The sequence below is a fragment of the Scyliorhinus canicula genome, chromosome 6 (genome assembly GCF_902713615.1).
Source record: "Scyliorhinus canicula chromosome 6, sScyCan1.1, whole genome shotgun sequence".
NCBI classification, from domain to species: Eukaryota; Metazoa; Chordata; class Chondrichthyes; order Carcharhiniformes; family Scyliorhinidae; genus Scyliorhinus; species Scyliorhinus canicula.
The window spans coordinates 67,343,077-67,364,134 of NC_052151.1; the positions used below are offsets into that span (position 1 = coordinate 67,343,077).

General features: G+C 43.5%; 1 protein-coding gene across 8 annotated transcripts in view; it reads right to left on the bottom strand.

The window, feature by feature from the left end:
- The window catches only part of LOC119967210 (ensconsin-like), a 245,898-nt gene that overhangs the window by 177,581 nt on the left and 47,259 nt on the right, over positions 1 to 21,058 (bottom strand). Inside the window, exon 1 of one of the 8 annotated variants that reach the window (XM_038799437.1) lies at positions 5,053 to 5,531. The exons of 5 other annotated variants lie outside the window; for them this stretch is intronic. In XM_038799437.1, the coding sequence (XP_038655365.1) occupies positions 5,053 to 5,182 (130 nt within the window). In that variant the 5' untranslated portion in view covers positions 5,183 to 5,531. Of the gene's footprint in view, positions 1 to 5,052; positions 5,532 to 21,058 lie in introns of those variants that run through there. 2 more of the 8 variants (XM_038799440.1, XM_038799441.1) reach the window with 2 other exon arrangements.

Genomic DNA, 21,058 nt, shown 5'->3' on the forward strand with positions numbered 1-21,058 from the left:
GTGGGAACTGCCGCGAGCTTCCCTACGCTCAAACCGGCAAGGTCGGCAACGCTATACAACATTAATTGGTCCACTTTGAAGCTCCACAGACTTCACACTGCAAATTAAGGTTCACCAGGCAATACCAGAATTGCCCTCACCAGTCCCCCTGCTAACAGGTTAAGCAGCACTTAAACAGGACTTGCACAACCAACCCCACTCAGCTCGCAGCCATGACGTCGAGATGACCCGTCCCAATATTTGGAGGTGTGGGCCTGGGGAGGCTTCCAGACATGGTGGAGGCCAGGAGGGATGTCCTGTTCCCACGAGGGTCCCAGAGGTTGGGAAATAGGGCAGCCAGTGCCGCCTGCGATGAACTAGCAGCAGCTGTCAGTTCGGGGAGCATGACCAGGAGGAATGGCCTCCAGCGCCACAAGAAGGTCAACGACCTGGCAACACAGGTGAATTGAAAAAATGAAACGAAAATCGCTTATTGTCACAAGTAGGCTTCAATGAAGTTACTGTGAAAAGCCCCTAGTCCCCACATTCCGGCGCCTGTCCGGGGAGGCTGGTACAGGAATCGAACAGTGCTGCTGGCCTGCTTGGTCTGCTTTAAAAGCCAGCGATTTAGCTCAGTGAGCTAAACCAGCCCCCACCCAACACTCCCTTTGCCCAGCCCCTCAACCCACTCTGCACCCCAATCCTCCATTTGTCCCCCCCAGCTCATGCTTCATTCCCCCCCTCCACCCCAACCCTTCCTTCACACCTCCACCATCCCCACCCCCATTTGTACGAGGGCCATTACAATACCCTCACTACAATCAATATGACGCCTCTGGCTCTTTGTTCCACCATCCAGGCCGACCAAACCCATGCCCCATCCCCTCCCAGACATGCCTTCCCCATCATTGTACCACCCACCCGAGATACCCTGCCCACGCACATCCAGCCGCAGACACGTGCCCAGGGCTGGTGCCCATCCACTGAGTGATCGAAGGTTGACTGGTGTGTCTGTGGTGCTGTCTCCCGCAGTGTTCAAGCATAGTGTCCATGCATCAAGGTGTGATTGGGATGCTAGGCAATGAGCCAACATGCTACATGGCACGCCCACCCACAGGGATCCATTTGGGATGTGAGAGGTGCGCTCTTTACTACGATTGCCAATGCCCAATCAGCAATAGCCTTCAGCCATAAGGCCAGAGGCCTCTGCAGTCAGTGGGAGTTATGGGTGGTCGGTGGGGCAGACAGGCAGAGGCTCAGGTTGACCCCGGTACGGGAACACACAGTCCAGGGCTTGGCATAAGAACTGGAGCAGGAGTAGGCCATCTGGCCCTTCGAGCCTGCTCTGCCATTCAATGAGATCATGGATGATCTTTTGTGGAATCGGCTCCACTTTCCCACCCGAGCACCATAACCCTTTATTCCTTTATTTTTCATAAAACTATCTATCTTTATCTTGAAAACATTTAAATGAAGGGGCCTCAACTGCTTCGCTGGGCAGGGAATTCCATAGATTCACCATCCTTTGGGCGAAGAAGTTCCTCCTAAGCTCAGTCCTAAATCTACTTCACCACATTTTGAGGCAATAACCCCTAGTTCTGCTTTCACCTGCCAGTGGAAACAACCTGCCCGCATCTATCCTATCTATTCCCTTCATAATTTTATATGTTTCTATAAGATCCCCCCCCACATCCTTCTAATTCCAACGAGTACAGTCCCAGTCTACTCAAACTCTCCTCGTAATTCAACCCCCTCAACTCTGGGATTAATCTAGTGAATCTCCTGTGCACACCCTCCAGGCCAGTACGTCTTTTCTCTGGTAAGGAGACCAAAACTGAACACAATATTCCAGGTGTGGCCTCACTAACACCTTATACAGTTGCAGCATAACCTCCCTAGTCTTAAGAGTCCATCCCTCTAGCAATGAAGGACAAAACTCCATTCGCCTTCTTAATCACCTGTTGCACCTGTAAACCAACTTGTTGCGACTCATGAACTAGGACACCCAGGTCCCTCTGCACAGCAGCATGTTTTAATATTTTATCGTTTAAATAATAATCCCTTTTGCTGTTATTCCTACCAAAATGGATAACCTCACATTTGTCAACATTGTATTTCACCTGCCAGACCCTAGCCCATTTACTTAACCTATCCAAATCCCTCTGCAGACTTCCAGTATCCTCTGCACTTTTTGCTTTACCACATCTTAGTGCCGTCTGCAAACTTGGGCACATTGCCCTTGGTCCCCAACTCCAAATCATCTGTGTAAATTTTGAACAATTGTGGGCCCAACACTGATCCCTGAGGGACACCACCAGCTACTGATTGCCAACCAGAGAAACACCCATTAATCCCCACACTTTGTTTTCTATTAATTAACCAATCCTCTATCCTTGCTACTACTTTACCCTTAATGCCATGCATCTTTATCTTATGCAGCAACCTTTTTGTGTGGCACATTGTTAAAAGCTTTCTGGAAATCAAGATATACCACATCCATTGACTCCCCATCATCTACCGCACTCGAAATGTCCTCAAATAATTCCACTAAGTTAGATAGGCACGACCTGGCCTTTATAAACCCATGCTGTGTCTGTCCAATGGGACAATTTCCATCCAGATGCCTCGCTATTTCTTCCTTGATGATGGGATTCCAGCATCTTCCCTACTACCAAAGCTAAGCTAACTGCCCTATAATTACTCACTTTCTGCCTATCTCCTTTTCAAACAGTGGTGTCACTTCTGCTAATTTCCAATCCACCGGGACCACCCCAGAGTCTAGTGAATTTTGGTAAATTATCACTAGTGCATTTGTAATTTCCCTCGCCATCTCTTTTAGTATTCTGGGATGTATTCCATCAGGGCCAGTAGGCTTCTCTACCTTTAGCCCCATTAGCTTGCCCATCACTTCCTCCTTATTGATAACAATCGTCTCAAGGTCCTCACCTGTTATAGCCTCATTTCCATCAGTCACTGGCATGTTATTTGTGTCTTCCACTGTGAAGACCGACCCAAAAAATCTGTTCAGTTCCTCAGCCATTTCCTCATCTCCCATTATTACATCGCCCTTCTCATCCTCTAAAAGGACCAATATTTACTTCACCATTCTTTTTTGTTCTATATATTTGTAGAAACTTTTACTATCTGTTTTTATATTCTGAGCAAGTTTACTCTCATAATCTATCTTACTCTTCTTTGTAGCTTTTTTAGTAGCTTTCTGTTGCCCCCTAAAGATTTCCTAATCCTCTAGTCTCCCACTAATCTTTGCCACTTTGTATGCTTTTTCCTTCAATTTGATACTCTCCTTTATTTCCTCAGATGTCCACGGTCGATTTTCCCTCTTTCTACCATCCTTCCCTTTTGTTGGTATAAACTTTTGATGAGCACTGTGAAAAATCGCTTGGAAGGTTCTCCATTGTTTCACCATAAAATCTTTGCTCCCAGACTACCTTAGCTAGCTCGTCTCTCATCCCATTGTTTGATTTTACCTTCTCACCCTCCATCTGTATTTTAAAATTCCATCATATTGTGATCGCTCCTTCCGAGAAGATCCCCAACTATGAGATCATTAATCAATCCTGTCTCATTACACAGGATGAGATATAGGAGCGCTTGTTCCCTCGTAGGTTCCATCACATACTGTTCTGGGAAACTATCGCGGATACATTCTATAAACTCCTCCTCAAGATTGCCTTGACTGACCTGGTTAAACCAACCAAATGTAGATTAAAATCCCCCTTGATAACTGCTGTACCATTTCTACATGCATCAGTTATTTCTTTGTTTATCGCCTGCCCCACCATCTCGTTACTATTTGGTGGCCTATAGACTACTCCTATTAGTGACTTTTTCGCTTTACTACTCCTAATTTCCACCCAAATGGATTCAACCTTATCCTCCATAGCACCAATGTCATCCTTCACTACTGCCCAGATGTCATCTTTAAATAACAGAGCTACACCACCGCCCTTACCATCCACTCTGTACTTCCGAATAATTTGATACCCTTGGATATTTAACTCCAAGTCATTACCATCCTTTAACCAGTAATGGCCACTAAATCATGGTCATTCACGATGATCTGCACCATCAACTTATTTACCTTATTCCGAACACTACGAGTATTCAGGTAAATTACCCTTGTGGCGGGCATGTCCGAAAACCCGCCCCCAAACCGGGGCTGCCCCTTCCCGGGGCAAAGCATAATCAATAATTATGTTCAGGTGGAATCCAATAACAAAGGACAGAAATCTATCCAAATGCAAAGTACCAAACAACAGGTTTTCTTAAATTAATTAGCAAAATATTGAATTTTTTTGGAAATTAAATTTTCTTAAAAGAACACCAAAGAGTATAATTCGACTTGTTTTTTTTCTACAACAGGAGGTGGTACATTATTTTACAATCATATCTAACATAGACAGAAAACATTGATAAACAGAAGGTGTGTGGCCCAGCAAATAAAGCGTCACATTTTAACAACACAATCATGGGAGAGAGTGAAGGTCATAAAAGAAAAGCAGGATCTTCTACAGTGCTCATCTGATGTTGTTATATTTCGACACAAAAACAGCAGTATGCTGCAATTTGCAGCTCTGGGTCGATCAAAGCACCAATTATATTCTATGGAGCCATTACAGTCAGTGCTATCACTGAATGGCACTGCTGCTAAGGAAAAACAGAATTGTTCAAGGCTAGCCAACAGAGGTTCAGAATGGTAAGGGATTTAATATAATGAAAATGTAATATGATCAGTTCCACAAAATATATTAACTTCCTCCAAATAAAGACATAAACACCCCACTTTTGGAATGTTCACAATATTTTGTTCAATATTTTTCAAATATTATGTAACCCGTTTTGTATTTGCAGTATACTGTTCATTTAAAAACCACCTTCAGGTTTAAATCCTGTAAAGTAGTACTAGGGCAAATCATAAAACTAGTTTGAAGAAAAATTTGCAAAATAACACACATTAGCTCACAATGACAATGAATCATGCACTTGAGAGATCATCTACATCAGTTTGCAATAAACAGTTTATAGTACCGAGTCCAGTAATTTGACACATACCTTTAGGCCTTCCGGAATTTCTAGCTTTGTTGAGTTCATCTTCTTCATTAATAGTGAATAAAGCATGAAGCTTCGACCTTGCACTAGTCTTTTTCAACCTCTGTTTGCCGGCATTGGTCGTGCCAGGCATGCTGCTATGACCGTCTTTGCCAGTGAGCCACTATTGCCACTGATCCAGCAGCCTAGTGGAGTGGATTTAAAAACCACCACAAACCTCAGTTCTTCTGTGCATTTAGAATAGATTCCTTTTCGGTAAATGTTAACAGCTGACAAATACTAACATCTGTGCAGCATTTGGGGACCGACAGCACCCCACCTTCCATGTCCTAATTAAACATCGCTTTAGCAGGGTTACCTCTTTTGACCTGCAGCAAATGTTCACAATTAGATCCTGGTGCACGTCTTTCTCCTTCCTGCAGAAGCACTTAAGCTTTGCAACAGAAAAAAATTGTTGCACAAAAAAACCCATAAGAAAATAAAGAACCCACCTATTAAAATGGTTGCCACAACAACAGTGACATACACAAATGCAACGAGGCTATAAATGTCTCTTCAGCTGGATGTCACAGTATGCTGGACTACTCCTACATCACATGCAGCTTTCAGCCGATTCAGGAACTAGCACCATCAAAATAATAGCACTGCCTTTTCCCTCAGTCGTGGTTGGTACAGGATGGAATAATGCTTGCATAAGCAGCTGACGCTGGACAGAGACAGAGTCCTAAAAAACACTGAAGGCTCTGGATACAAGCCAGCTGCTCATTGTGTTAATGCTGCCTATAGAATCCCGCAGAAATAATATTTTAAAATAGCACTATTCAGCTAAGGTACAATATTGTTTATCATTTTATCTCAGACATAAGAATAGTGTTTGAAATTAAATGCATCATGCCTACTATTTATTTCGGTCATTCTAGAATTAGCTGTTAGTTAAATATTTTGTACAAATTTAACAAAAGCAGGTAAAATATCAAGCTCCCAGTCCACACAAATGCTTTCTGAAACAGGATACCTCTCCTGTGAAATGTTAAAATGTGACACAGGGTTAAAACTGTACAATGGGATTAGCATGATGCCAACAGCATGGTATAGTGGTGCTTTTAGCTGCATGTCAAAATGATAAAATTCGCATTATTCTAGTTATTTCCACATACTTTTGCGCTAAATATAACCAGTTAGTATGTTTAAAATACTTACCATTTTCTGTAGCTCCAGTTCCAAGGCCTGCAATATTATACACTTTTGTAAACAAAACTTCTGAGGCGAGATCTACTGGCCGTGTTGCGCCCGAAAAGCAGTACGGCACGGTCGTAGATGCCAGGACTCTACTGGGATCTACCCGGATCGCCTGGCCTCCGAAGATCTGTGATCTTGCCAAACGTTGTGATGTGATTCCCGACCAATGTGGGCGGGATCACAACTGGCAAATCTGCATGCAAGAGTGAGGCAGCGAGTCTCACTCTAACATGCATTCCCGAGTTCTAAACAAGATGTGGAATCTAACACCCTCTACCTTGGAGATCTTGGGCGAGTGTCGTTCAAAGCTGGTATCCACAAACGGGGACCAGACAGAACAGCAGTTGTGGGGGTCTCCCTGGTGTTCAAGGCAAGAGGCATGGGGTTTGGGTTGCATGTGGTTTCCCTGTTATCCATATGATTAGTTCTTTCTTCCTTTTCCTCTTCTGGGGTGCCTCAGAGGCCGAGCCCTCCACTGCACCTAGAGCCACAGTGATGCATTACTCATAGGCTGGAAGTCCACAGCCATTGCAATTCACTTCTCCCGCCAGCAGCACACTCCTGGCTGCGTGCGTTGGCTTCAAATGAGAAATCCCATTGACAAGAGGCAGGAGTATAGAATCCCGCTGCCAGCGGATGGCATGCCGCTGGGAAACACGGGGCTGGTAGACCAGAGAAGCCACCCCAAAATTCTCAAAGCATCTGTCTTATCATTTGTAGCAAATCTTTCTTTCGCTTCAGATCAGTAGGTGATCCTCAGTGTGACCACCTTCATCTCCATAGAATTCCTTAGCGTAGAAGGAGGCCATTTGGCCCATCGAGTCTGCACTGACCCTCTGAAAGAGCAAGCTACCAAGGCCCACTCCCCCATCCTATCTCCATAACCCCACCCAAACTACATATCCTTGGACATTAAGGGGCAATTGTAGAACCCATCACTTGCCACCCCCACCCCCCAAACTGCACCCCAGAGCAAACTTCACCTTTCCAGGGTCAAACACTCAGCAAGTCATCTCGCCACACCAAGGCACAAGGCTCCACGTCCACATGTAAAAACCCCGAAATGATGCTGAACACTGTCCTCCAAAATCTTTCCAGCTTTGGGCAGGACCAAAACATATGTACATGATTTGCAGGGCTCCTCCCACATAACTCACAGACCCCTCAAATAGCTGGCTCATCCTAGACTTTGAGGTAAATAAAAAGCAAGAGGGTAGCCAGGGAAAGAGTTGGCCCACTGAAGGACAGTCGAGGGAATCTATGTGTGGAGCCAGAGGAAATGGTGAGGTACTAAATGAATACTCTGCATCAGCATTCACCAAAGAGAAGGAATTGGTGGATGTTGAGTCTGAAGAAGGGTGTGTAGATAGCCTGGGTCACATTGAGATCCAAAAAGACGAGGTGTTGGGCATCTTGAAAAATATCACGGTAGATAAGTCCCCAAGGCCTGATGGGATCTACCCCAGAATACTGAAGGAGGCTAGAGAGGAAATTGCTGAGGCCTTGACAGAAAACTTTGGATCCTCACTGTCTTCAGATGATGTCCCGGAGGACTGGAGAATAGCTAATGTTGTTCCTTTGTTTAAGAAGGGTAGCAAGGATAATGCTGGGAACTACAGGCCGGTGAGACTTGTGTCAGTGGTAGGGAAATTACTGAAAGAGAATTCTTCGAGACAGGATCTACTCCCATTTGGAAGCAAATGGACGTATTAGCAAGAGGCAGCACGGTTTTGTGAAGGGGAGTGTCTCACTAACTTGATAGAGTTTTTCGAGGAGGTCACAAAGATGATTGATGCAGGAGGGCAGTGGATGTTGTCTATATGGACTTCAGTAAAGCCTTTGACAAGGTCCCTCCTGGCAGACTGGTACAAAAGGTGAAGTCACACAGGATCAGGGGAAAGCTGGCAAGATGGATACAGAACTGGCTAGGTCAGAGAAGGCAGAGAGTAGCATGGAAGGGTGCTTTTCTGATTGGAGGGCTGTAACTAGTGGTGGTCCGCGGGGATCAGTGCTGGGACCTTTGCTGGTCGTAGTATATATAAATGATTTGGAGGAAAATGTAACTGGTCTGATTACTAAATTTGCAGACGACGCAAAGGTTGGTGGAATTGCGGATAGCGATGAGAACTGTCAGAGGATACAGCAGGATTTAGATCATTTGGAGACTTGGGTGGAGAGATGGCAGATGGAGTTTAATCCGGACAAATGTGAGTTAATGCATTTTGGAAGGTCTGATGCAGGTAGGGAATATACAGTGAACGGTAGAACCCTCCAGAGTATTAACAGTCAGTGGGATCTAGGTGTACAGGTCCACAGGGCACTGAAAGGGGCAACACAGGTGGAGAAGATAGTCAAGAAGGCATACGGCATGCTTGCCTTCATTGGCCGGGGCATTGAGTAGAAAAATTGGCAAGTCATGTTGCAGCTGTATAGAACCTTAGTTAGGCCACATTGGAGTATAGTGTTCAATTCTGGTCGTCACACTACCAGAAGGATGTGGAGGCTTTAGCGAGAGTGCAGAAGATATTTACCAGGATGTTGCCTGGTATGGAGCGCATTAGCTATGAGGAGAGGTTGAATAAACTTGGTTTGTTCTCACTGGAATGACAGAGGTTGAGGGGCGACCTGATAGAGGTCTACAAAATTATGAGGGGCATAGACAGAGTGGCTAGTCAAAGGCGATTTCCCAGGGTAGAGGGGTCAATTACTATGGGGCATAGGTTTAAGGTGCGAGGGGCAAGGTTTAGAGGAGATGTACGAGGCAAGATTTTTTACACAGAGGGTAGTGGGTGCCTGGAGCTCGCTGCCGGAGGAGGTGGTGGAAGCAGCGATGATAGTGACGTTTAAGGGGCATCTTGGCAAATACATGTATAAGATAGGAATAGAGGGATACGGACCCCGGAAGTACAGAAGATTTTAGTTTAGACGGGCAGCATGGTTGGCGCAGGCTTGGGAGGGCCAAAGGGCCTGTTCCTCTGCTGTACTTGTCTTTGTTCTTTGTACACCCTGTACACTATCTTCAGCTGCATACGCCCCAATTGAGGAAGTTGAGGCATTTACCCTCTGCAGCACCTCGGACCACAGACCCTCCTCCAGCACCACTCCTAACTCCTCCTCCCACTTCACCTTACCCCCCCGCATGGACACCCCACCCTCCTCCAAGATCTGCCCATAAAATGATGCAATTGCCAACCTTTGTGTACTTCTTATGTGGCCCTTTCCAGGTAAATCTCAGGTGCCCTATATGCTAAAAGCACCACATTGTTTGATTTCAGAGCATCTTTCTTTGGGTATCCTCTCTCTCAAATTTTCAGAAGGATCTTCTGGCACACTGAGCAGGTTGAGATTACTCTGTGCTCCAGTATCAAACTTCAGATTTATGGTCGCGAGTTTATTCTCACCCCCTTCCTGAACTGAATGGTTGTGTGAATTTTGTTTCACAGGGAACTGCTGAATCTAGCCATTCATGCAGTTGCATTGTTTCTTGGTTTACTGTATTCTCATATTCGGACATCTCCCAACGTATGGATGTTTTAGTTTCTTTTCCTTCTCATGCACCCTGTTGCTCTGCCTCTAGCAACCTGTTTATCATCTCCTTTCTTTGTTCTGTACATTTTTCCACACTGATTGGGCTTTCCACAACATGCATGAATACATGTTGCTCAGACCTGACTGCAATGCAGTACTGAGTAATGTGGCATTCGGATATGTGTGTGCATAGCAGTATAGTTCTCTTTACGAATACTATGACATAACAGTTCAGAAGCAGAATTACTACAAGCTAACTTCAAGATCCGTAACTTGATTAATCACAAGTAATTACACCCTTAATTCAAACAATTTTATTTTATAGGTCACTTGATATCATTTCAACAATTAAATATTCTATATACTTTGGAAAAATGTGCATGGAGATTGTTTCAGTCAAGTTATCCAATCAGTTACATTGAAGCTAATGGAATCATTGGCAAAACATATCAAAGTATCCCTCATCTCAATAAAGTTCAAATGGTTCAAAATTTTGAGAAGCAACCTTGATGAACTCCAATATTTCACTGGGGATTTTTTTTTCCCCTCAACATTTTCTTTAGAATCAAGTCTTCGGAGATGGGCTTTTAATTCATCATCCACCAGAGGGTCAGAAATAGAGATGCTCGCTGACAAGTACACAATGTTCAATACTATTCACAACTCCTCAGAAGCGCCCTATCCATATGCGGCAAGACCTGGACAACATTCAGGTTTGGGCTGATAAGTAGCAAGTAACATTCATGCCAAACAGGAGTCACAAAATATCCATCTCCAACCAACAGAGTCTTACCATCATTAAAATCGCCACTATCAAAATTCTGGGACCACCATTGACCAGAAACTGAATGGACCAGCCATATAAATGCTGCAGCTACAAGAGCAGGTCACAGTCTGGGAATTCCGCAGTGTGTATCTCACCTCCTGACTTCCCAAAGGCCGTCCACCATTTCCCCAGTAGCATTGTGCATATATCTACACTACGTGGACTGCAGCGGTTCAAGAGGCAGCTCACCATCTTCATCCTGACTTGGAACTGTATCACCGTGCCTTCATTGTTACTCAGTCAAAATCCTGGAGCACTGCATGGACTGCAGCGGTTCAAGAGGCAGCTCACTATCACCTTCACGAGGGCAATTACAGATGGGCATAAACACCAACTTAGCCAGCGACACCCACATTGCATGAATTGTTTTTTTACATGACCTGTAGCAGCTCACCACCACCTTCTCGCGGGTAATTTTTTTTTCTTTATTCGTTCTTGGGATGTCAACATGCAGGTAAGGCCAGCATTTCTTGCCTGTCCTTAATTGCCCTCAAACCGAGTGGCATTTTAAGAGTCAATCACATTGCTGTGGGTCTGGAGTCATATGTAGGCCAGACCAGGTAAGGACGGCACATTTCCTTCCCTAAAGGACATTAGCAAACCAGATCGATTATTAATGCCAATCGACAATGGTTTCTATTAATTCCAGATTTTTAAAAATTGAATTCAAATTTCACCATCTGCCGTGGTGGGATTCAAACCAGGGTCTCCAGGGCATTATAAGTGCCTGGATTACTAGTCCAGTGACAATACCACTAGGCCACTGCCTCCCCGAGACAGGCAACAAAATGCTGGCCTAGCGACACCCATATCCTGGAAAGAAATGAAAATCATCTTTACACAGAGATTAGGCTTTCAAATCCATTTATCTGCTCTATTCTGTGCCCTTTAATTTCCTTCTCCATTCAAGTTCTCACTCAAGCCCGTCTTAAATATCCAATTGACACAGTACTGGTGATAATGCATAAACCCCCTTCCTATGCTCTACGCAATGCAAATTCTAAGCAGACAGTCCAGATGACTTCTGAGTTTAAAAATATTTATTCACATGAATATGTATTCCATGACAAAAGGTGTGACACAGAACGAGCTTCCTCAATGCAATGATTAATAGCTTCACCCCATTTAAGATCTTTACAAAAGACAGCATAAAAGCAGTTATTTCCCAAAATATTACAATTGTCTTTTTTTTAAATGTCCAGACCATAGCAAAATAGCAACTTGCTAAAAACAAATTGAAATTGAATTGCATTTAACTCGAAGCACTAAGCACTTATAAAGATTTCCTAACAGAGGATCTACTAAAGATTTAGGACAGGACAAATCCTCCTAAATCTGGTCTAAATCTTGCAGGAGGAGCTTAGTCTTCGCATTATGCTGATGGTGGTGCCCTCCAAACACCCCAAGCATTTTCCTGGAAATGAACTACTTTTGTGGAAAATAGTTAGGCAAAAATGTCAACTAATTTGTACACATCGGCACCATACAAATAGCAATGACCAATTGACTTGTTTTGTGTGGTATTGGCTGAAGGAAAAGGTTAGCCAGGGAAACTAAGAACACCACCTACTTTTCGTTAATGGGGTTATTGGATCCTTGTTAAATTTCACATCTCACACAAACGTCAAAACATTATTTATTCCCTTAGTAGTGCATTGATGGGTTATTATAGTTGTGTGTTCAGGTCTCTTTAACATTCATATTTCGAAACCACAAACACTTTTGAGCTGAAATTATGAAGTTTATAGTCAAAAGGAAATTCACCAACCATTGTCAATCTAGTTAATTGTAAAAAAAATAAGTTACAGTTGCTGGGCAGCTCTAGGTTAGACTGTGACATTATTCTCAGTTCTGAAATTATTTTCATAAAAGCAGTTTATAAATAAACTACTGTATTGCTTTGAATTCCGTTCGGTCAGATCAGACATAAAAAATGTATTTAACTGCAACCAATTTCACCAGTGGAAATTTCACTGAAATATAGCCACACTTAAAAAGTAACACAAACACTACACCAAGAACTACACTTTTTCCCTTGGTCAAAGATCTTGCAACATACTTAAATTTTTAAAAATCTATTCTTGTTTTGTTTGTTTGGGCTAGGGGTAAGGTGAATAGAGGAAGAGAAGGATGACATCCTTAAATTTTGTTATGTGTGGCCTGTGTATTTCATTGTACAGTATCCTTAAATTTTGCGCACACAAGCTCTCTGGTATAAAATACTGCAAGTGGCCTACATAGCAGCCTCACAAATGCTGCATGGTGCAGCTTAGGAGGAACATCACATGCAACTAATGAGGGGGCAATGCCCTTGGTGCCTTGAGTAATAATAGCAAGTGTACATATAAAATTATAGTATTGGTTCAAAAGGAAATACAAAATGCCGTTCACAACTGGTATTGGCAATATTCTCAGTTGCATTTTTTAGTATGAGTGGAGCCAAGAAAACAAATGGCAATCCTATATCCTTCAGATCTGCCCACTGGCACCATAGGGATTAGTCTAAAGAAGGATAATTGAAAAGAAGGGTAAATGGGAGGCAGTGGCAGAGTGGTATTGTCATTGCAATAGTAGTCCAGAGATGCAGGATAATGTTCTGGGTACTCTGGGTTCAAATGCCACCATGGCAGATAGTGAAACTTGAATCCAATAAAAGCTGGAATAAAATGTCTCGTGATGACCATGAAACCATTGTCTTAAAACCCCATCTTTGACTAGTGTCATTTAGGGAAGGAAATCTACCTGCGACTCCAGATTGTCTCTGAACTGCCTTTGGAAATGGCCTAGCAAGCCACTCAATTCAAGGGCAATTAGGGATGAGGAATAAGAGCCAGTGATGCACACATTGAATGTATTAATTTTCAAAAAGGGCACTTCTGGTGATGCAATGCAGAGAGGACAAACATGTGGAGGCTCTCAGTCGAAAACTGCATTTTCCAGCGCTACTAACAGTTTGAATTTGTAAAACCTGACAATTCGACAGAATAGAGCACCTACCTTACAAGGATGCCCAGGAGAAACAAAATAAAAAGGATTCGGACTGTAATCTGTCTTCAGATTCAGATTCAGAGGCCTTGCAGGATTCTTTGAGCAATAAGATGTTGGGGTAGGCTCTCCCTTTCCTTTACTGAACACGCCACTAACGGCTGATGATATCATTTGCATCATGCCGAATGAATGAGAGAATCGCCGTCAAAATCTGGCGGTGGATCTGAAAAGATCGATGGAGGAGGCTCTGGCCTACATTCACTCACATTTTTTTTTAATGAATAAGACCATCGAGGCACATGGCGCCACACTTAAAGGCATCAAGGCGGCAGTAACAGACAACAGTGATCGGATCACAGCTCTAGAAGCCGATCGTACTTCAGTGGTAGAGTAACAAAATATTGAAGGTGAAAATAAGTGATCTGGAAAACAGATCCAGCACGCAGGACGTTTGCATAATATAATCATTATTAGTGTCATGAGTAGGCTTAACATTAACACTGCAATGAATTTACTGTGAAAAGCCCCTAGTCACCACATTACGGCGCCTGTTTGAGTACACGGAGGGAGAATTCATAATGTCCAAATTACTTAACAGTACGGCTTTCGGGACTTGGGGGAGGAAATCAGCGAACCCAGAGGAAACCCAAGCAGACATAGGGAGAATGTGCAAACTTTGTGCACGCAGTGATCCAAGCCAGGAGCCGAACCTGGGACCCTGGCGCTGTAAAGCAACAGTTTTAACCACTGTTCTACCGTAGAATTGCCGGAGGGCCGCACTCCTACTTATTACTTTTCAGGTATGTAAGTTGGTGGTTGAGAGTGTGTCGTATTCCTTCTTCCCTTCCCCCCCCCCCCCCCCCCCCCCCCCACCCCGAGATAGACCGAGCTCATCGCTCTCTGCAACTAAAGCCCCGATCTGGAGAACTACCTTGTGCGCTCAATTTACATTTTCAGAGCTTTAAGGAAAAAAAAATTAGTCCTTCGCTGGGATAGAGAGCATTGTGATATAAAGTGGGAGGGCCACTCCATCAGGCTTTATCAGAGCTGGCAAAAAGAGGAGCTGCCTTCAACAAAGTAAAAAGCCATCTTATGTAAAAAAAGAGTCAGATTTAGAATGGTTTAACCGGCTCGCCTTTGAGTGACTGTTGGGGAGAAAGACCGCCTTTTTGGTCGCCAGAGAAGGTAGACTCCTTTGTTTGAACACTTAATTTGGGCACTAATTAGTACATGTTTTGTGGGGGCCACGAAGAGTCAAACCTTTATTTACAACAATATTTACACAGCACCAGTAGTTCACTACTGGTTCTCTCTCTCTCTCGAGCCGGTATCACACTGGCTACCACACTATTAATACAGCTGAAAGTTTACCGATTGCCCCGTTCCCCCCCGCCCCCCCCCCCTCCTCATTGGGGGAGTTCATATTTCTCAAGCGTCATGTGTAACCAATTGTCCCCAGCCAATAGGATCCAGACAGGTTATAAAACATGTTTATTCTACTTAGCATCCTGTGATCAGGCATTTCATGTTTTTTCGTTTTCGGGTTTGTTGGTTTTAGTTTATAGCTCCGTCATGTTTTTCATCATTGCTGTTGGGTTTGATAATTGATTACCATGGTGGCATTTTAAATTAGACACGGTTTCATTATATTTTCTAGTGGGGATTCTCCTTGCTAATCATGGGGTCCGCTAATAGAAGCAGTGATAGTGGGTTGGCTGCAGCGCTTCACAAATAGTGTGTGAAAATGAGCTTAGAATGTATAATTAGTTGTGCTTTTAAAACTGTGGGTTTTAGGATAGGGTATCGTTTTTAATGTTACAAAAGGCGTATTTGAGATGGGAAGGGGAACGGTTTTAGTCTTAGTTTGCTGATGGTGTTTGGGAGTCCTTTTTTGTCAAATCATCTGACTTGGCTTGGTGGCCAGCTTGGGTGGATCTCTTCACCATCTTTCCAGGATCGCTTGTTTGGTATTTCTCTTTCAAAATTGCTGAGGAGCAGTGAGTGACCTCCAATTCCTTTGGTTACCTGGAGTGTTCGGGGTCTGAATGGTCGAGTAAAGCAGTCAAGGGCTTTTGCCCATCACAAGAACCTAAACTCTTGATGTTGTTTTCTTGCAGGAATCCCACTTGGTGGGAAAAATGCTGTAGTCAATTATTAAGGGTGAAATAGCTGAGCATTTGGAAAGAGGGGGCAGGATCAGTCCAAGTCAGCATGGATTCACTAAAGGGAAATCATGCTTGGCAAATCTTCTGGAGTTTTTTGGGGGGATGTGACCAGTAGGGTGAACAATGGATGCTGTGTATCTGGACTTTCCAAAGGCTTTTGACAAGAACCCACACAAGAGATTAGTGAGCAAAATTAAAGCTCATGGTATTAGCGGTAATGTTTTAACATGGATAGCGAACTGGTTGGCAGATAGGAAGCAGGGAGTGGGAATAAACGGGATGCTTTCCAGAGTGGCGGGCAGTGCTAAGGGTACCATAGGGTTCAGTGCTGGGACCCCAGCTGTTAACAGAATACATTAATGATTTGGACGAGGAATTGCAAACAATATCTCCAAATTTGCAGACCACACTACTCTGGGTGGCAGTGTGTGCTGTGAAGAGGATGCAAAGAGGCTGCAGGGTGACTTAGATAGGCTGGCTTAATGGGCAAATACTTGGCAAATGGAATATAATGTGGGTAAACGCGAGTTTATCCACTTTTGATGGCAACATAGAACATAAAGTGCAGAAGGAGGCCATTCGGCCCATTGAGACTGCACCAACCCACTTAAGCCCTCACTTCCATCCTATCCCCGTAACCCAATAACCCTTCCTAACCTTTTTGGTCACTAAGGGCAATTTAGCATGGCTAATCCACCTAACCTGCACGTCTTTGGACTGTGGGAGGAAACTGGAGTACCCGGAGGAAACCCACGCGGACACAGGGAGAACGTGCAGATTCCGCACAGACAGTGACCAGCAGGAAATTGAACCTGGGACCCTGGCACTGTGAAGCCACAGTGCTATCCACTTGTGCTACCGTGCTGCCCACAAAACAGAAAGGCAGATTATCTGAATGGTGGCAGTTTAGGAAAAGTTTCGGCAATGAGACAAGGGTGTCATGGTGGAACAGTCGCTGAAGGTCAGCTTGCAGGTACAGCAGGCGGTGAGGAAAGCTAATGGCATGCTGGCCTTCATAGCGAAAGGATTGCATATAGTAGGGATGTCTTGCTGCAGTTATACAGGGCCCTGGTGAGGTCACACCTTGGGTATTGTGTGCAGTTTTGGTCTCCTAGTTTGAGGAAAGACATTATTATTATTGAGGGTGTTCAGCAGGGCTAGCAGGACCAACATATGAAGAAATACTGGATCGACAGGGTTTGTAATCAATGGAGTTCAGAAGAGATGGGATCTCATAGAAACATGAAAATCCTGATGGGACTGACAGGCTAGATGAAGGCTCCCAATGTTAGGAAAGTCCAGAACAAGGGGTCACATGCTAAGAATAAGGGGTAAGCCATTCAGGACTGAGATAAGGCAGAACTTCGCTCAAAGAGTTGTGAACTTGTAGAATTCTCCACCACAGAAAGCTGTTGGGGCCAGTTTGTTGGATATATTCAAGAAGGAGATGGGCATGGCTCTTATGGCTAAAGAGATCATGAGTATAGAGATAAAGGATCACATGGACTTGAAACATTAGCTCTTTTCTCCCCCTACAGATGCTGCTGAGATTTTCCAGCATTTTCTCTTTTGAGATGGAGAGAAAGCAGGAGTGGGTTACTGAATTTGCATGATCAGACTGAATGGTGATGCTGGCTCCAAGGGCCGAATGGCCTACTCTTGCATCTATTTTCTATGTTTCTACGTGCGTGGCTCCCCAGTGAACACTCCAGTAGTCATGGTGAATGTCTATGCCCCGAACTGGGATGACACAAACGTTATTAATTCTCTCGTGAACTCTCTCCTGAACCTTAATTCACACCGAATGATTCTAGGAGGCGACCTGAACTATGCCTTAGACCCTAAATTGGATTGTTCTGAACCAAAATCTCTTGTCCCATCTGCGATGGCCAAGGTTTTGTCCTCCTCTTTGGTAAGGATAGGAGGGGTGGATCCTTTGCGCTTTCTGCACCCGAACAATAAAGATTTTTTTCTTTTTGTTTTGCGTGTCCACCATGCGTACTCCCGCATTGACTTTATTTTTGAGAGGGCTCTTATCCCTTTGGTACTTGCAGCTGAGAACTCAGCGATTGTTATCTCTGATCATGTCCCACATTCTGTTGATCTACTATTAAGTCCGACCATGTCCCATGCCCACCCTGGAGGCTAGATACCACTCTGTTGTCAGATAAGAAATTTTGTGAGCATTTGTCTAAACTCAACAAATTAGACTCAATCTCTCCCTCCACACTTTGGGAGGCTCTCAGAGCTGTCATTTGGGGGGGGGGGGGGGATTATTTCATATTAGGGCTCATACCCTGAAAACAGAGAAGCTGAGCAGCAAAGGTTGGTGGACTCCATCCTAGAGGTGGACCACCAATACTTGCTTGCCCCAAATCCAGAGCTACTGATGCACAGGAAAAAGTTACAAACCTGGTTTGAACTGGTGTCCACTGGTAAGGCTGTGCTGTGCGTCAGTTACAACACTGTCTATGAGCATGGGAGACAGCCAGTCTTCTTGCTCATCAACCCAAGCAGCAAACTGCCTCGCGTGTGATCTGCAAGATATGTCCCCAATGACCACAGGCTGCTCTCTCCTTTGAGGGAGAGGGCTGACTGGTGCTGATTTAACCCGAGATCACCACACCTCAGGCAAGGGGCAAGGTTGAGAAGACGGGGCCTTCATGAATAATGTCAGCCTGTACGGGAATTGAACCCGCGCTGCAGGCCTTGCTCTGTTTCACAAAAACAGATGTCTAGCCAACTACAAAGATATGTATTTAGGGTGACAATCTTGTCTCTGCCAGTCTCCAGTTCAACAGTTTTTAGATTCTATTACCTGTATAAGTCAGAACCTCCCGTGGATAAATCAAGCATGGCTCGCTTCTTGGGCACTTTGCACATTGCGACTGCTGAAATGAGCAACTGATATGAATTAGATTCCCCATTTAAAATGAATTGGGCTGCTGCAACCTGGCAAAGCCCTGGGTCTTGATGGCTTCCTGGTCGAGTTTTATAAAAGAAATTCGGAACAGTTCATACCCTTAATATAAGAAATGTTCAATGACTCATTGTCTCGGGGTTCATTGCCTCCACCCGTCACTCAAGCCTCAATCTCATTATTCCTCAAGGGGGATAAGAATCCAGTTGAGTGTGGCACATACCGACCATCTCACTTTTACAACACCAGGTTAAAGTCCAACAGGTTTGTTTCAAATCACTAGCTTTCGGAGCACTGCTCCTTCCTCAGGTGAATTCACCCGAGGAAAGAGCAGTGCTCCGAAAGCTAGTGATTTGAAACAAACCTGTTGGACTTTAACCTGGTGTTGTAAGACTTTTTACTGTGCTCACCCCAGTCCAACGCCAACATCTCCACATCTCACTTTTAAACACGAATGTTAAGCTGCTGGCTGTGGTCATGGCACTCTGCCTCCTGGGCATAATATCAGAGGATCAAATGGGCTTTGTGAAGGGCCGACAAATATTGGCTAACATTCTTCACCTTGTGAACGTCATTCTTTCCCCTCCACAGCACTGAGCCCGAGGTATAGTATCTCTGGACACTGAAAAAGCGTTTGATAGGGTAGAATGGGATTTTCCATTAGAGGTTCTCGGGAGATTTGGATTCTAATCTCTTTGGATTCTGGGGCACTAAACAGGACTGTCCCCATCCCATTTGGGTAGTTATTTTTTTTTGGAGGCCAAGAGTGGTTTTAAAGGGTATTCACTTTTCATGCATATTTTATGCTAAATTCATGTACACACACACCACCCAAATTAATTTTATTATGAGGATTATACTTGGGTATTCAAATGTACTCGGGTCAAAGAAAAACAGAAGATGATCTTATTCAAATTTATAACTTTATCATTCGTGTCCCCCACATTTTCACATTTTTTTTAGAGACATGAAAATGTCTCTTTGTTCTTAGTGCTGTATAATTCCTTCTCATTAATGAATTTGAATGATTTTGCTGTTTATCACAATTTTATCAATAATGGTTAATTCTAGAAAGTTTTAATTTTCCTTATTTTAAATGTTGTCTATCATTTTTGTGCTGGAATAAAATGCAAATTTCGTAAATTTTCCTGTCCAGTTATTTACGCTGGATCTCGAATTTTAAAGGTATGTTAATTTTTTTTTAAACTCCGTTGGCAAGTCAGTCTTGTTAGTATAAAATAAACATACATTAGCAGCACACATTACAACATAAAACATTAAATATAGCCCACATTTTTACCAAAAAACGTTGCAATTACCTTTTTAATGATGCTAAATGGTGTCCCCGAAAACGTTACGTCTTCCACGTTTGCACATGCGAAAGACACTACCGGCGAAACTTACAAATGGAAAAATCACCTGATTCGACAGCACCCGGATGGACCTACCGCGTGTGTGAGGTAAGAACACGTGAACTACTACACTTTTAAAATTTATGAATGAAACGGCATTGTGTCCCGCACTTTACCTTCTTCTTCCGTTTACGCTGCGGTTTGGAATTCATCAATGAATCACAGGTAAGTTAAAGATTTCTTGAGAGAGTCTTTCTTATTTTTGTAGATTAGTGTTATTTTTAAATGTTCAAACTGTTTAAATTAACCAGGAAGCTTTTGCACTCGTGCTACAAAGGCACAGTGTGCGTTTTCAGTAGGATGGGGAAACCATTTCTTTTGTGTCCAGTCTTTACGTTGTAAACTCTGTTTATAATTTTTTTTTTTTTAAAGCTTACAACCATAATTTGTGCTTTGGTTACTCTTTTTTAATCATACAAATGTTTTATATTTATTATACTGTACCTTAACCATACAATTTATTTAAAGCTAATAAAATGAATAATTAAATAAGGCAGGGTGTTTTATTTTAAGTGTAAAGATTAATTAGTTTAGTGTCCCATTTACACGTGGAACCTGATAGTTTAGTGTCCCATTTACACGCGGAACCTTGCCTTTTATTTCCATTGAGATTTATTTCTGTCGTGTATTTAACTTGGAAATTTTCATATTAATATTTATACAACATAATGGAACAATTTCTGATGCAATGTACTTAGATACATAGAACATAGAACATAGAACAGTACAGCACAGAACAGGCCCTTCGGCCCTCGATGTTGTGCCGAGCAATGATCACCCTACTTAAACCCACGTAACCCGTATACCCGTAACCCAACAATCCCCCCATTAACCTTACACTACGGGCAATTTAGCATGGCCAATCCACCTAACCCGCACATCTTTGGACTGTGGGAGGAAACCGGAGCACCCGGAGGAAACCCACGCACAC